We start from the raw sequence: 16411 nt of genomic DNA on the forward strand, positions 1-16411 counted from the left end.
ACAACACCATGAACCACATTAAAAAAAGAAAACAAAACATATTTTCTTATTGTTTCATGGCAGTTACATTTTAAAGCACAAATACATGTGCACACACACAGACCTACAGCTCTTTATACATCCATGAGACAATGAGCAGAGCCGAGGATAGAGATGGAGAGAGGAATGTAACCTGGTCACTACTACATGAACTAGTTCAAAGTTCAGTTCACAAATTTTAAAATGAACTAGTTCAGTTCATAGTTCACAATTAAAAAATTTGAACTAAGTTCACAGTTCCAAAAATGTTCATAGTTCTTTTTGTTGCTGCCAGCTATTTTTTTTTTTCAAAATTATTGCCACAGCCCATATAGAACCACAGACAGCAATTCTTTTATCAGTTTTAACAAATTATACATCAGATTTCAAAATAGTTTAAAGTAATCATACGAAGATGCCGTATTAATGGTGGAGGCAGAGTCTGAGGTAGTGCTGCTCGGTGCTGCTGCCTTCATTTGTTTTTGCCTCCATGCTTCACATTTTGATGACGCATGCGGTGGTGTGACTCTGTGGTGGCTGCTGTTGCCAGATTTACAGTGTGTTTTAGCTGGGAGAAATGGAATGGAAATCTGGCACTCTCTTGAACAAAGTTAAAATGGGAGAGAGCACAGTTCACAGACGCCAGAATGAACGCGTTCACAATAACATTCATCAGGCAGAAATACAGTACGTTCAGTTCACGTTCGCCCAAAATATGAACAAGTTCATAAACGATCGTTCATTGAACACTGGTCACTACGCTATCAAGTCCTGATCTCACACCCTGCGTACTGTTATTGGCTGGGGGGTACACATACAGTGCCCAGAGGTTGACAGCCACAAGCGTCTCGAACACAGCAAAATAATATGAAAATAAGGCAAATACAGGCAGAGGGTTGAAATACAGGCAGAGGGTTGTATGAGTCTATACATTTTTTTTCAGGAAAATCCTACATAGTATGCCATTAAACATATGTTGTCCACCATAAATGATGCAATTCCTTTACGTGCTCATCAAAAAAACATCACAATAAATTATGTATACACAATAAATGTAATTTATCATATTTTAGTAAATATGTATGTTTACTACATTTAAACTGCTAAAACAGCAAAACATGTTCTTGACACTTGATAGAGCTGTAAAATCAGTGTTTCTGTATAAGTCAGTTCGCTGACAGCAGCATCCGTGCTCTGTGAAATAGGAAGTCAATGCATCGAGATAACAATGCTCTTCCTCAGTCCCCTGACAACATGCTCACCTGCACTGATACTTCCACTCCACATTGATGCACACTGACATCATCCCCATCCAAAACATGCTCTTAATTCTACCCTCTTAAATCTTAAATCTTAAATCTACCCTCTTGTAGATTTTCTTGTTGAAACAGTTTATCTCCCTGCGCTCTCCAAGACGACTGTTTAGGACAAACTCTGCCTTTGACATCATATTTGACACATAGACTTAACAGGGTACCTGTACATCTATCTTGCTCCATGGTTCCCGGGCTGAGAGCATCTGGGCAACTTCATCAAAAGTTTCCATTTTAATCTCTGGGGACAGATAATCCACTGCCCAGAATAATGAAAGAAAATGAGGATACTCTCTTTGCTGAAAGAAAAAACATTGAAATCATATTAGAAAATGCAGAAGTAACATGACAATGACTTTGAAATTTTAAATAATCTTGTTCAGAGATTATCTGTGAATTACTGAGATGCCATTCACTAGTGGTGTTCAGTTCGGTTCAGACCACAATTTGTTTTTTGTGGCTGGGTGTTTAATGACACACAAAAATGGGGGGGGGGGGGTTTACCAAATCAACTACTGTAGAGGCAGATATGTGTGCATCATGGTAAAATGCGAGAATAATGAGAGAGATGAAAGGTCAACAGCTGAACCAGCTGGGGATGTCGCAACAAGCCTTTTTAAAAAAGGACTTGTTTTTACCATATCTATATCCCCAAAGGAGACCAGGAAGCCAGCACTTACGAGAGTTGTTTAGGCTTCCAGGAAATTGAATCTTGGCTGAACACGTCGGGTCAGATTGACCTGGCACACGCACTACAGTAGTATAGTGTGTGTTTGGAAGAATGTATGACGGGGCTGTTTTCGCTGTTCTACGGTTTGTCACCGGTTCGTTGGTGTCTGCTGTGTTTGCTGTATCATCGCATCGAATGAGATCCCAATCGGCTGTTTGACAGCTTCTGTTCTCAGTCTCTTATCTTTAGGGTTACTGAAGTTAAGTAATCAAGTAATTATCTTACACTACTTTGTTTGCTTTGGTCCGAATTAGTGGATGAATTCCTACTTTGTTGCAGTTTGCCTTTGGTTCCATTCAGGCAAAATGCCAAGCTAACCAAAATATATCCACCATGGAAAGCTGTCACTTCAGTCACTGGTCAGAAAGCAGAGTTTGTTTTTCCACCAGGATAGCTTCCCAAAATTGATCAGCAGAATTGACATCTCTGTATAATTGTGGTCATCATTTCGACCACATACAGTACCAAGCAAGGATATGTGAACAAAATGGCACATTTGAATGTACTTCAAGTGGAACACAAAAAAAGGAACCACGTCTTGAGACCATGCACATTTGTGTCACAGTGTCTGTCTCATTTAAACTCCTACCACTCACAATGTAATTGTACTGGTGCTCATGGCTGACCATGTGCTGATGCATGTCCAGGGAAGAGACCCTCTCACTGCAGCATTCACACAAGTAGAATGTCATCAGAGAATTCCCTTGACACTCCCAAACACAGCCACGACCTGATGAGGAGACATTATCTTTAATCTTATCGTATCGTATGCTTTGTGAAATAACATGAAATAATGAGAGTAATTATTGTGGAAACACACTCACCTATAACTGGCTCAGTGTCCAGTCCCTTCACCTCCATGTATATTGACAAATGACTGGTGCCCTGAGTACTGTCCCCTGTGACAGCCATAAAACAACAAATCAGTACAACATATCCAGTACAATATTACCTAAGCTGTAGATTCATGTAGTTGTTAATGCCCTACACCTACCAATTCGGTAGGCTCTGTTCTGCTCAGGTCTTGGTCCACTTCCTGAGCTTTTCATCACATGTTCTGTTTTCTGGCTGGGTATTGATGGGTTCTGCTCTTTTGTGTACAATGATGCAGCAGCAACAGCATCAGAGACCGAGTCTGCTGGAGATGACTTCCCCTGAGTGGCTTCCAGCTCCTTCTGTGTCCCCTCACTCTTATCTTGCTGTTGTCTCTTCTCAGGAGTCTCTTGCTGTGCAGGAGCAGTTGGGTGATGTGTGCTTGTGGAGTCTGACTCAGTGGCAAGAGGATCAGCACTAATATGAAGTTTATCCACTTTCACTGCTCACAGGTAGGAATGAGAGAGATGGTGGAAATGGGTGATAAAGCAGAAGGAAGGGACATGCATAACAATAGTAAGATTGCACAGACTGACAAAATGAGACATTTTATCTCTGTAATGTGTGTACAGAATCTGCAGTCAGTTAATTCTATAAAAATAAACCAACAGAAAAAAATAAAAGTGACGAAAAATATTAAGAATGGGAGAGTCCCTTATTTGATGGCATGATAATGACATATGTTACAAGCACAAAAGCTGAAAAGAAAACTCAGTATTTACCAGGACATTCAATTGCTGGTGTGACTTGAGCCTCCACATCAGGCTCAAAATTCTCCTGCTTAATGACTAAACAGAATATGGACACAGACAGTATTAGTCCAGCTTAACATGTTCATTTGTTAGGATCATATTTTCAATTGGGGAATAAATATCTATCTGTACTGTAACATCTTACTGCATAAACTCAAGAATCTGGAGACATTTCTTTGTATATAGGCATTTGTGTTCTCACCTGGCATCTTGTTGTGTGGCATGTGCATACCTAAGAGAAACAAATTGCAATATTAAGTCAAATGTAATTATATTCCAGTTTATTCACTGGTGTTTTTACATATTGCAGAGACACATGATGTATTTTTCAAGTCATTCGAAACTGAGATGCAGCTGCAGTATAACCAAAGTACAGCCTGACTGATATATTGGTCAGAAATCATCAGCTGATACTGCCCTATCACAGATATATCAGTGTTTATGTGGTCCAATATGTGCCAATATCTAATGTATATTTGATCCTTTTTTAATTAAGGTTTAATATATCTGTATGTATGTTTTTATTTATAGTTATTAAATTCATGTGAAGTTTACTGTTTCAGTGCACTGATGTCATTTTACACAATAAAGTTTACTGTTAAACTTTAATATATCATGCCCCCATTGCATATCTTTGTCATAAATGTTTGATAAGCACATTTGAGCGATTGTTGCAAACTATGTGTGTGTAATGAAAAATTTAAGATGATCAGTATAATGGAAAAATTTAGGATGACCTAATACTTCTATTTCTTGTTGTCCCCTCTCTGGCCTCCCTATAACCCCTTGGCCTTTCAAGAAGACTGTCCAGATGGTAGGGTTCCTGTGTGTTCAATCTGGTGACCCGACCTTCTAACCGAAAGTCTGGTCCAAACCAACCTTGTTCCTCTTGTTAATATAGGAACTAAATTGACTGAATTATGTATCCTATGCTATAAAAAAAAAAAAAAAAATCTGTTTCTCCTTTTTTGGTTGCACCCTGCATGGCACTCTGTATGACTGTATGACCTCTTTGTACAAAGATAATAAAGACTTATAAAGACATAAGTTTCTTTGAATTTATTTCAGATTTTCATAAAGTTGGGTTTTCTCTAGTTTTTCCACAAGTGTGTTTATGTATATATTCTGTATATTAATAATAATAATAATAATAATCCCCCCCCCCCCCACGACACAAATTATATTGATGAATTGTCTCCCCCTCTTCATGTACTCCCTGTATACAGTATGCTGTGTTGATGGTGAAATCCCCTGAATGCTGAATGGTATTATGTGTCTGTTTTCTACAGCTGCAGCCTAAACATAACTCTTCTGCTTCAGGAGAGGCCCCCCTCGGAGGCTGAATTACTCTTCTACAGCAAGAAATTATACAAGAATTTACCATCCTCTGGGCTTGAACTTTCATATGGACTGGCAAAGCCTACGTGCTGCTCTGAAGCCTCTGCAGTATCGTCTGAGGAGGACGATGGGACCTGCATGTCTCCCTGTTTCAGTGCTTTCAGTTTTTCTACAGCTGAGAGAGAAAAAAAAGAGACAATTAAGACCAAAAACATGAATACGTTTATAAAACAATCAATTTCAATGAAAACATCTCAAATATTAGAAAAGCATATGTAGTACTACAAAATTACAGTTGATGAATAGGTGAGCTCCCACATGAATGTAATCTATCGAACCTTACACTACGAACAGCAAAGATGGGAGTCTGTGCTGTCACTGAATCAATAAAATCCAGTTCAAATCTTTGTCGCAGTCTTGACCTATTTATACTATCACATACTATGGACAATTGGAAGAAAAAATTATGCAGCAGAACCAGATAGGTCTTATTTTTTATTTTGCACATGCTTCTTCTTCCTTGTCAAAACCTGGTGCCTATGTTATCCACAATGCAACTCGACTGCCAACAGTTCAGTTGCAGGGTCAGGTGTGTCATCCTAAAAGTGTTTAATGCAGTCTGGAGCCATTACCCTGAAGCACAGATAATGACTGAACTACAGAGGTCTAGTAACCTCACTTCTTTCTAACGCCACATCCTCTCCTCATATTTTTTTTTTTTCCATTTTCATACTGACTGGAGTGACATCACCCTAGGTCATTTATCAGACTTCACTCAGCTCCCTCTGAACTCGCTAAAGGCTTTAAACCACTTTTTTCCACATACACAGTAGTAATCTCCAAGAGCTCTAAACAGACTTTGACATATACAATTTCTGAGGGTTCCTGTTTTAGGCAGAAGCTATTGGTTGCAAAATTGGATATAACTATTACATCTAGACTATTAAAGGATCTGTGTAATTACACAACTTTCATCAACAATGAATAATGAGAAGTATTTGACGTGATGAGAGTGAACACCTCAGAATGATCACATCACATTTAACAACAAGGGCTCAGACTCTAAGTCCTAAGAGCTGTTCTGCAAAGCACCATGGGATCTGACATCGTGGCCCTTTTGACTTATCTGCATTTGGGGGAAGTAAACGTCTAAGAGCTCAAAAAAGGAACAGAGAAAGAAAAGTTATTTTGAGCCAACAGTCTCCAGGAAGTAGATGCACACAGGTCCAGAAGAAAACCATATTCATGTATGGGTACAAGTGGTGAAAGTCCAAGAATGTTACTACTGTAGGGAATTAAGTGGGGGTCTGTAATACTGTATTCAACACCCGTCTCTTTTTGACAACCTGGAGAACAGCTGTCCTCCGAGGCTGATCTGAGATACTTCATGAATGAAGAAGCAGATTAATTTAGTGAATGTAAATTGACGGGGGAAAAAAATCACATTTTAAATTTTTGGTCAATTCAATTCAATTCAATTCAATACACTTTATTTGTCCCCGAGGGGCAATTTAAAAGGTATGAGGAGCAGCATTTGCCAGAACCCTTTGGTACTGTATTCTGAATTAGAGGCAGTCAAAGGTTTGGACACACTTTCTCATTTAAGGGATTATGAAGGTGTGTCCAAACTTTTGACTGGTACTGAAATACTAGGCTAATGGTCTGTAACTTTTTACTTTGCAATTCAAGTAAAACAAATATTAGCACAGCTTTACCTTCCTTTACTGGTAGAGCAGCCAGCTCATTGTATATGTCGTTCGTCACTTGCAATTTCTAGCAGAAAGAAAGACAACAACACTCTTACAATGGTACTTAAAAAAAACATACAAACAAGTTGGCCATCCTACTTTACTGAATTATGCTCTCATTTATCTGCTGGATACTTTACTATCATTTAAACTGTTTTTAATATTTACCATTTACAGTTTAATGGGAATCAAATGGTTTTATCAGAACATTTAAGAACCACATTTTAGTATCACTCTGAAATCGTATACTTCAAAACCCATCAACACAGAACACCGAAGAGTTCCCCCTGAGAAATAGAGAGATTCGTCATCATTGACGAACCTGACAAAGAAGATGTTCATTTTTAAACAGTACTTTGCCTTAAAAATAAATACAATATATGGCAGGATAGTTTTCCTTCTAGCTGTGCATGCTCCTGCACGGTGCGCCAAATGATTGAGACTGATTTTCTGCCAAGAAGTGTGGTAGAGGGCGAGGGATAGAAAGAGTTAATGGGTCACCTGGAAGTCCCGGGCTCCTACGCCTTTCTCGACTTCAGCCAAGTGAGCCACAATCTCATCCAATTTGTCCTTAAACTCTGATGGCCCGACACTCCAGGTAGGGAACTTCATTTTCTGGTTAGGACATTCAGAGCACACAGTTAGCACATATAGCTTCACAAGCACCCTACATTATCTAAGAAAAGATTCATCAAGCACGTACCACATAGTTATAATGGTGGTTGAAGCTCCTGACATGACTGGACTGTTTCAACCTGTCTGGGCACACCTGACAGTAGACTTGTTGCCTTCCTTCACATGACACTGCAATCAGCTGGTTTACACCTATAAAGACAAAAATGCAAACTTAAACTGAAAGGAGACCAATTCAGACTCAGAGTCTTTTTTTTTTTAAATATATGAATAATACTTACCAATTTTATGACGACTTTCAGTTGACATGGTCTTACTCACAGAGGTATGTAATGGCTCTGTGGGGGGATTCTTATGTTCAGATATGGGAATGGTCCCGTGAGGAGCAGCAGGTGGGTTACTCTTACAGATAGGTGGAGCAACTTTAGCATTAGACCCCACTGAATTCTTCATATGTGCAGCATTCATGGAGGCTTCAGTACTGTTACATTTAATTGACTTTTTCTTAGCAGAGCTCACCACAGATTGAGATGCAGTTACCGAATTTTCAGAGCAGTCTGCAATCTTGGAGGCAAGTGGAGCTCTGCTTGTGGCTTCATGCCTCACTGTGGATCCTGCATGAGGGGTGGGTGCAGCTTTATGTGAAGTGGCTGTAACTTTGGATGCAGTTTCAGTTCTAGGGTCCATTGGTCTTGATGCCGTTACTGATTTTTTGGATGAAGTCGCATTTGAGATTGTTGCAATAGAGGTGGAGGTGGGTCCTGTCACTTTGGAGGTGGTGGTGGTGGTTGTAGGGGACCTAGAGATGGCTGCTGTACATTTGTTGGCAGTTTCTCCCAAATTGGTGGTTATAATACAACTGGGGGTGGGGGCTGCAAGTTTGGAGGCTCTTGCTTTCAAATTGGTGGGGTCTGGATTAGAACTGGAGGTTTTAGATGTTAACTTGGAGACAGCTGCCTTGGATTTGGCAGAAGTAGAATCTGAAGTTGCTGCAGTTTGACCCGTCCCCACTACTTTGGATGTGGTGGTTCTGTTTAATGATCCCATAGTTGTCCTTGGAGTGATTTCAGCTTTGGAGTGGGTTTCTGTGGAATCTGGATGCACACACTGTGTGTTTGTCCCACTTTTGGACAGGTGTAGGTGTCTTTTTGTGTCTTTTCTACTTCTGGATGCAGTCGGACAGCTGTTTGTGTTGTCAGCAGACTCAGGCACTTTGATACAGGTCATTTTAACATCAACTTCATTTGAGTCGTGGGGGAGTTCCTTTGTTTTGGAGGTGTTTTCAGTCATTACACATACTGATGATGGCTGTGCCTCAAGGTCTTGTGAATTATCAGTCTCCATCGCCACCTCCTTTGAAATAAAACAACCATATTTAGAGAACTGTCAAAGAACTAGACACTAAAACAATTACTGCCCATGACACACATAAACATGCTTGAGCTACAGAGAATTTGTCCCTTGCATTTGGAGGACGGGTTCAGGTCTCTTGCTCACCAAATGGCCACGGCTGAAGTTAAAGAAAACAAAAAAAAAAACCAGCCACCATCCACTACGTTTAGACAACTTGTCTGCCAACAAGTGTGAGAAAAAACAGACTTAAGCGCTAAAACAATAAAGTATAGGTGTGTGTGCTGTTTGTGATTCTGACTCATTCAGCATTAAACACCATTGTTCCAACAAACTTCTTTGCTATCTGGAAGGAGGCTCCAGAGCACACACGAAAGATCTGCTTTTTTACCCCAAGGCATCAGAACTCTGAACAACCTCTGAAAGCTGCCCCTCTACACGCCCACCTGCGATTCTCCAGATTATGACTCTTTGACCCCCGATCATACACTAAAGATCCTTAAAGGTTAACAGAACAGCAGTAATAAAGGATGCACTCAAAGGAATGCAGTTTCTTGTTTAAAATGTTTTCTACCTCATCGTTGGTACAAAACTTTTATTTTACTATAACATATTAAGAAATAACATTTGGTTTCCATCTGCAGCCTGGTTGTTACACAATCAAATACAACTTTTAAACATGTGTTGTTAATCTGACTGTCTGGTATTATTAGATTTAGAATATGTGGAGTAAAATTTGGATTACAATTATTGACAATTAATAATGTTGTATCTGCTAAAAGGGAACTTGATTGTTTAATCATCCCATAGTTGTCCTTGGAGTGATTTCAGCTTTGGAGTGGGTTTCTGTGGAATCTGGATGCACACACTGTGTGTGTTTGTCCCACTTTTGGACAGGTGTAGGTGTCTTTTTGTGTCTTTTCTACTTCTGGATGCAGTCGGACAGCTGTTTGTGTTGTCAGCAGACTCAGGCACTTTGATACAGGTCATTTTAACATCAACTTCATTTGAGTCGTGGGGGAGTTCCTTTGTTTTGGAGGTGTTTTCAGTCATTACACATACTGATGATGGCTGTGCCTCAAGGTCTTGTGAATTATCAGTCTCCATCGCCACCTCCTTTGAAATAAAACAACCATATTTAGAGAACTGTCAAAGAACTAGACACTAAAACAATTACTGCCCATGACACACATAAACATGCTTGAGTTACAGAGAATTTGTCCCTTGCATTTGGAGGACGGGTTCAGGTCTCTTGCTCACCAAATGGCCATGGCTGAAGTTAAAGACAACAAAAAAAAAAACCAGCCACCATCCACTACGTTTAGACAACTTGTCTGACTTAAGCGCTAAAACAATAAAGTATAGGTGTGTGTGCTGTTTGTGCTTCTGACTCAGCATTCAACACCATCGTTCCAACAAACTTCTTTGCCATCTGGAAGGAGGCTCCAGAGCACACACGAAAGATCTGCAAGAATAGTTTTTTACCCCAAGGCATCAGAACTCTGAACAACCTCTGAAAGCTGCCCCTCTACACACCCACCTGCGATTCTCCAGATTATGACTCTTTGACCCCCGATCATACACTTAGCAGAACTGCAGTAAGAAAGGATGCACTCAAAGGAATGCAGTTTCTTGTTTAAAATGTTTTCTACCTCATCATTGGTACAAAACTTTTATTTTACTATAACATATTAAGAAATAACATTTGCTTTCCATCTGCAGCCTGGTTGTTACACAATCAAATACAACTTTTAAACATGTGTTGTTAATCTGACTGTCTGGTATTATTAGATTTAGAATATGTGGAGTAAAATTTGGATTACAAATATTGACAATTAATAATGTAGTATCTGCTAAAAGGGAACTTGATTGTTGACTATTATCTGCTATTGATAATCAAAACTGAGGGCATTATGTTAAAGGAAGAGATGTATGTTATTCTGCACTTACTTACTGAACAAGCACGTGATTAAATATACCAGACTTTTATTATTTTTAAAAATCCAGTAAGAAGGGCAACCGAACATATTGGGATGACCTGAGGTGAACTCTTTTTTTAAAAACTGACGCCTGAGTTTCTAAAAACTAATGGTGTATTTTGGTGGAAAGTCCCGTGCTTATTGAAAATGACCACCTGCTCATTAATTTTAACTGAGCAGATATCAAAAATATAAGAAACCAGGTGCAGATTAGATCATTAAAAGGGACTTCTAACAACAAATATTGGTGCCAAAAGATAAGATAATGTTTTTTGGCAGAAAGATGATTGGATGAAACCATCTGGCCGTGGGGAGGAGTCAGTATAACCACCCCCAGGTTTGTTTGGGTAAAAGTAGAAGGGAAAACAGACTAGACTTTGTCTGTGTATGGTTCTGTGTTTTGCAGCCGGCAATAAAACCCTACTGCTTACAGCTTGGATGAGTCCTTGGTGATTTTTGATTGAATATTTTGAGACCCCAAAACCTTTTTTGAACAACGAAATGTCAGACAGTTTGAATGAAATTGAATTAAGTTTAAATTAAGTAAAAAAAACTTTTCCTGTTATGTGTTTCACCAGCCCAATTCTGACTAACAAAGGGAGGAAATGATTTTGCTATTGTGATCAATGCCTACTTGACCTACCTCGTGGTTGTCCATCCCAAAGCAGAACTCATGTTGAGCATTGAGGGTGGAAGTGCCTACAGGCTCAACATCCGACAGAGTTGAGGTTGAAGCGATTTCTCGCCCACTGTCCGGCTGAGCCACAAGACCCCTCACAGTCTGACTGGCTGTGAAGATGATGGAAAATACAGACGATATACAGTTTGGTATAAGTTCACACTTTTCAAATGTGTGCATCAAATCATTCAATACACTCTTTTTTATAATAGGCTCAAAATGAAACAGAAAGATGAAATAATACACAAAACACTCGTGGGTTGAAGATTAAACAATTATTGTACAATAAGAAGACAGCATACACACAGAGTGACGTCAGCTCATGTCAACAAGCAAAGAGCAAGCCTAAACTGTTAGGCATCTAAGAGAACAAAGAAATCATCTAGGATTGGTCAAACGTATCCCCCTATATGATTTGCACATCTTACACTGGTCATGCATGCCCAAAGTCAGGGCCTCAAGTTATAAATTATTTCTTGACACCTTGATTCAGAGCTTCTACCTTATTTGGATATATAGGCCAAGGCAGAAAAAGAGCAATGGGCCTCTTAATGATAACAAAACACACATTCCACAAGACACAAAGCAGCGATCTCACATCCACAATTTTGGATTGATATGACCAAACCCATTACTGATCCTTGTTCAATTTTACACACAGCTGCTGCCCTCAGGCAAACGCTACAGGACATTAAGAGTACGCACAAATAGATTACACAACAGCTTTTACGCTAAAGCCATAAATGCACTTAACTGCATTAAATAATGGTAATTATTTATTTCTTTTTGTTTCTGCACTTTAAAAGATGGCATCTCAATTTCGTTGTGCTTTGTACAATGACAAGACTTTCTATTCTATTCTATTCTATTCTAACATCAGATCATCAACAAGCAAAGAACAAACCTAATCTATTACAGTATCTAAAGGAATAAATGAATGATCTGTGATTGGTTGAACATGTTAACCTACATGACTATGGCCATTCATTTACATATGCATACATACTTATTACCCAAAAGTCATGTCACACAGGCTGTAGGTTTTCCAATAAAACTTATCCACTTGAGCTTATGGCTGACGCGTGTTCTCCAACAAATTGAGTTCTTCTCAGTAGATTGTCTTTCAGATTTATTTGACAAAAATACAAAAAGAAAAAGCATACAAATCCACAGGTACGTAAACTGTCTGTATCTTGTCTGATCTCCTGAACTCTATCCAAAACGTTTCTAATGGCTCAAAACAGTGTGAACACGGTCAGAAAAACCGGGAGCTCCTCTCTCCGACAGGTCATTCACAACTTAGCTTCTAAAACGCAGCGCCTCAAACGCTTAGACACTCTTAAAGCTACAGGCTCCTATTTTTATCTACTACATGAGAACCATTAATGACATTATAAAATGAAATACCAATATTTTGTGTTACCAAACCAGTGCAAATTTTAACAAAATACTAATTATGACTTATGAATTAACATTTTTAAATGCAATTAAATCATGAACTAATATTAATCCCAAAATATAATCAATCATGAACTTAACTCACTATGAAATACTTAAATTATTCATATGGCACCTACACAGGCCATAAATGATCAACTGGCACTGAACCATGTCCTGCCTTTTTTCAAAGACCCTAAAACCTTCACCTTATCTTGACACAACCTGGTAACCATCAGACTCCCTAATGTAGTCAATGAGAGCATTCCTCAGGATGGGTCAAGGCAGGGGTCATACATCCACACATCCCAAAACAGCACACAGTCATGTATTAAAATGATAAACTACACTTGTTGCTTCTTTACTTTTACCAAGGAAAGGTGTGCACTTACCTGCCTGAAAGTTTTGTTTTGAGATGATGTTGTAATTCTCTTCATCCAGATCAATAACCTGAAGTCCAGATACACACAACAATTACTTTTTAAAAAAAATGTACATCCAACTCTGTCCAGGACAGGCCGAAGTAAATAAGTCATACATTTGAACTCAGCTTGACATTTACAACCATTTTTGTACAAGAGAAAGAATTTTGACAAGGACCAAACCTGAGCCTCTCCAAATCCTTCATCTTTTTCAAACAAAGCAGCCAAATGCCTTATCTCCTCCCTCCAGTGATCTCCTTGTGGAGGCGAGACTTTCTGTAACCCCTAATGTCAGGAACATATAAAGGGGTATTACCACACTTTTACACAAAGAGATCACAATTAACACAAAAAAAATAATGTATGGTTGCCACCCGTATATTTGTATATGTACAGTATGTCATAAAAGCCACCGTAAAGAGTTACATTTTTGGTTTGCACGTTGTTTGCCGTCTTGTATCTGTGTGTGTTTAATCTTGCAATGAAGAAATTAAATTATATGGTCAGCTTCAAAAATAAGTTGATAGTAAACAATTTCCAATTTTACACTATGCATAACATAAGATGAAATGAAACCCCAAAGCTTCTTTCAGTTTCTTATCACTTCTTTTATATCACTCGGATGCTACAGCAACATAACCCCTTTGTGCATTTATCCTAGCATGAATTGTGCCACTGCTATTTCTTGGTTGTAATAGGAATGCTTCAATGACTGAACACACATGGTGTCCACAAAGTAATTACAAAAGCAATTGATGAGATATGTTCATCAGATTTGTTCTATGTACTCAGTGGTTATCAACTTATTTAATCACATTGCATTTGTGTATCGAACAAATATAGGGGACATCAAAGACCTGAAGCACTGATGCCATTGCCACCATTGATGAGGCTATGCTACAGTGAACATGGCAAACACAGCAAATCTACGTAGGTGCCAGAATGTATTCCTCAGTCTGAGTTCAGCAAAGAAACACTGTCCATGGGGACATCAAGACTAAAATGACCTTAACTTTTACATTAACTTCCTATGATTTTGCTAACGTGGTATAAATATTTGCAGAATGGTGGAATGACTACATGGATCAATAAATCTTTCAACATACATGTAACAGTATTGTACTATGATAGTGCCTGTTCCCATCCTCTAACATTTACTCACCACCAGATACATCTTCTGGTGATCAAATCCAGTAACATGGCAGATGATATCCTTCTCTGGGATCTTCAGAGAGCAGCACTCACAGAGGTAGATGGGGTCGCGCTGATCACCATTGCATTCAAAAAGTGCACCCAAGCCTGTAAGATATATTGTTCAACATTAAAAGGTGTGCTATCAATCTTCCATCTGGCTAGCAGGTTTCTTCACAGACATAGTGAAACTGTAAAAGTAATTAAGCTCAGGTAGATGTAAAACATACAACTTAATAACAATGTAATGAGAAATCACAGTGACGGCACGCAAGTGGTCGAGTGGTTAAGAGCGCATGCCATGTACGCAACAGACCCCGGTTCAAGTCCCAGCCGGCAGACCTTTCTGCATGTCACACCCCCCTCTCTCTCCCATAATTTCCTGTCTCTCTACTTTCAAATAAAGGCGTCTATGCCAGAGAAAATCTTAAAAAAAAAAAAAAAAAAATCACAGTGAGAATTTCTGCCTGTGAAGGAAATCTTATATCTAATCTGTTTTTCTGATGTAGTATGTACAAATTGTGAACACAATGTATTCTCTCTGTCTGAATGTGTGTTTGAATGAACTGTCTGGGTAAAGAGCGCTGAACTCAACGACTGGTCATAAACAAACTGAAATTCGGCCGAATAGCGAGACTCTGTCTCTGTTTGCTGACTTCTGTTGGTTGTTCTTTTCAAATCGACTTGATACACTGTAAAAAATTATTAGGGCCCAAGCACTACAGTGCGAAGGCCCTATTGTAATCGTCAAGATTATTAGGGCCCAAGCACTACCAGTGCGAAGGCCCTATTGTATCTGTAGAGATTATTATCGTTCCTATAAAGTAAACGCATTTTTGACAGCCTAAACTTGCCCAAAAAGTCACCAAAATGTGCAATCATGTCCAACCCAGCGAAAAATTTGATATTTTAAGGTGCGCCAAAATGGCTGTGGCAAAATGGCTCTGTAGCGCCCCCTAGAAAATTTAAAAAAGCGAGCCCCACCCCTGAGATTGTCCTAGACAAACGAAATTCGGTACACATATGTATCATGTAAAGACGCACAAAAAAGTCTCTTGGACCCATACCCTCACTCCTACAGGAAGTCGGCCATTTTGATTGAATCTGCGTTTTTGCCGCGATTTCGGCGATTTTCACGCATCGCATTTGAGCGAACTCCTCCTAGGGATTTAATCCGACCGACTTCAAATTCACTCAGAAACATTTTGAGACATTGGAGATGAAAAGTTATCAAAAACTTTCTGATTAGGGATCCGGTTTGGCCGTGGCGGCGCCGACAATTTCCTTCACCATTCCATCCTTCGCCATGAAATTTCAAACCCTCATAACTTGACTCCACATGGTCTGAGCTTTTCCAAATTTAATATGTTTGTTCAGTGTCCCAGTCTGAACACATGTACAGTCTCATATTTAGTGACAGTCATAGCGCCACCTACTGGCAACAGGAAGTCACTTGCTTCAGTCTTTCACTGATTACTCCCATAATCTTAAGTATTTATACCTCAAATTAACTCAGCTGAGACATAAGACCTTGGTGATGCTACATTCTGCAACTCATGACCCATCATCAAATACCGTTGACATGACAACACATTCAACGCCATGATAATACGATTACAGTTTTTAGGGGCAAAGGATGCCTCCACGGTAACGAAACTCAACACACACGTCTGGAGTGGGTTCATTTAACATCCTATGTACTTCAATGGGATGGGAGTGGCTAAACGGCTCAATAGCGCCCCCTTGAATATTTCAAAATTGAACCTCCGCCTTCCCGATTGACATAGAAGAATGAAACTCGCTAGGTTTATGTATCATCTCCAGACGCACAAAAACGCCATTTGGACCTATATCCTAAGTCCAACAGGAAGTCGGCCATCTTGGGAAAAATGCTATATTTTGCTGAGTTTTTTGGTCATTTCCAGGCCTCATATTTGAACGCACTAGT

General features: G+C 39.3%; 1 protein-coding gene across 1 annotated transcript in view; it reads right to left on the reverse strand.

The window, feature by feature from the left end:
- Positions 1-9406: 9406 nt before the first annotated feature.
- LOC128374032 (uncharacterized) overlaps positions 9407-16411 on the reverse strand; it is a 39363-nt gene continuing 32358 nt past the window's right edge. The window contains exons 31-35 of the mRNA XM_053334257.1: positions 14435-14571; positions 13456-13557; positions 13243-13300; positions 11378-11523; positions 9407-9871 (exon numbers count right to left, since the gene is read on the reverse strand). Coding sequence (XP_053190232.1) covers positions 9551-9871; positions 11378-11523; positions 13243-13300; positions 13456-13557; positions 14435-14571 — 764 coding nt within the window. The 3' untranslated portion in view covers positions 9407-9550. The remainder of the gene's footprint in view (positions 9872-11377; positions 11524-13242; positions 13301-13455; positions 13558-14434; positions 14572-16411) is intronic.

This window comes from Scomber japonicus, chromosome 15, assembly GCF_027409825.1.
Source record: "Scomber japonicus isolate fScoJap1 chromosome 15, fScoJap1.pri, whole genome shotgun sequence".
Classification (NCBI taxonomy): domain Eukaryota; kingdom Metazoa; phylum Chordata; class Actinopteri; order Scombriformes; family Scombridae; genus Scomber; species Scomber japonicus.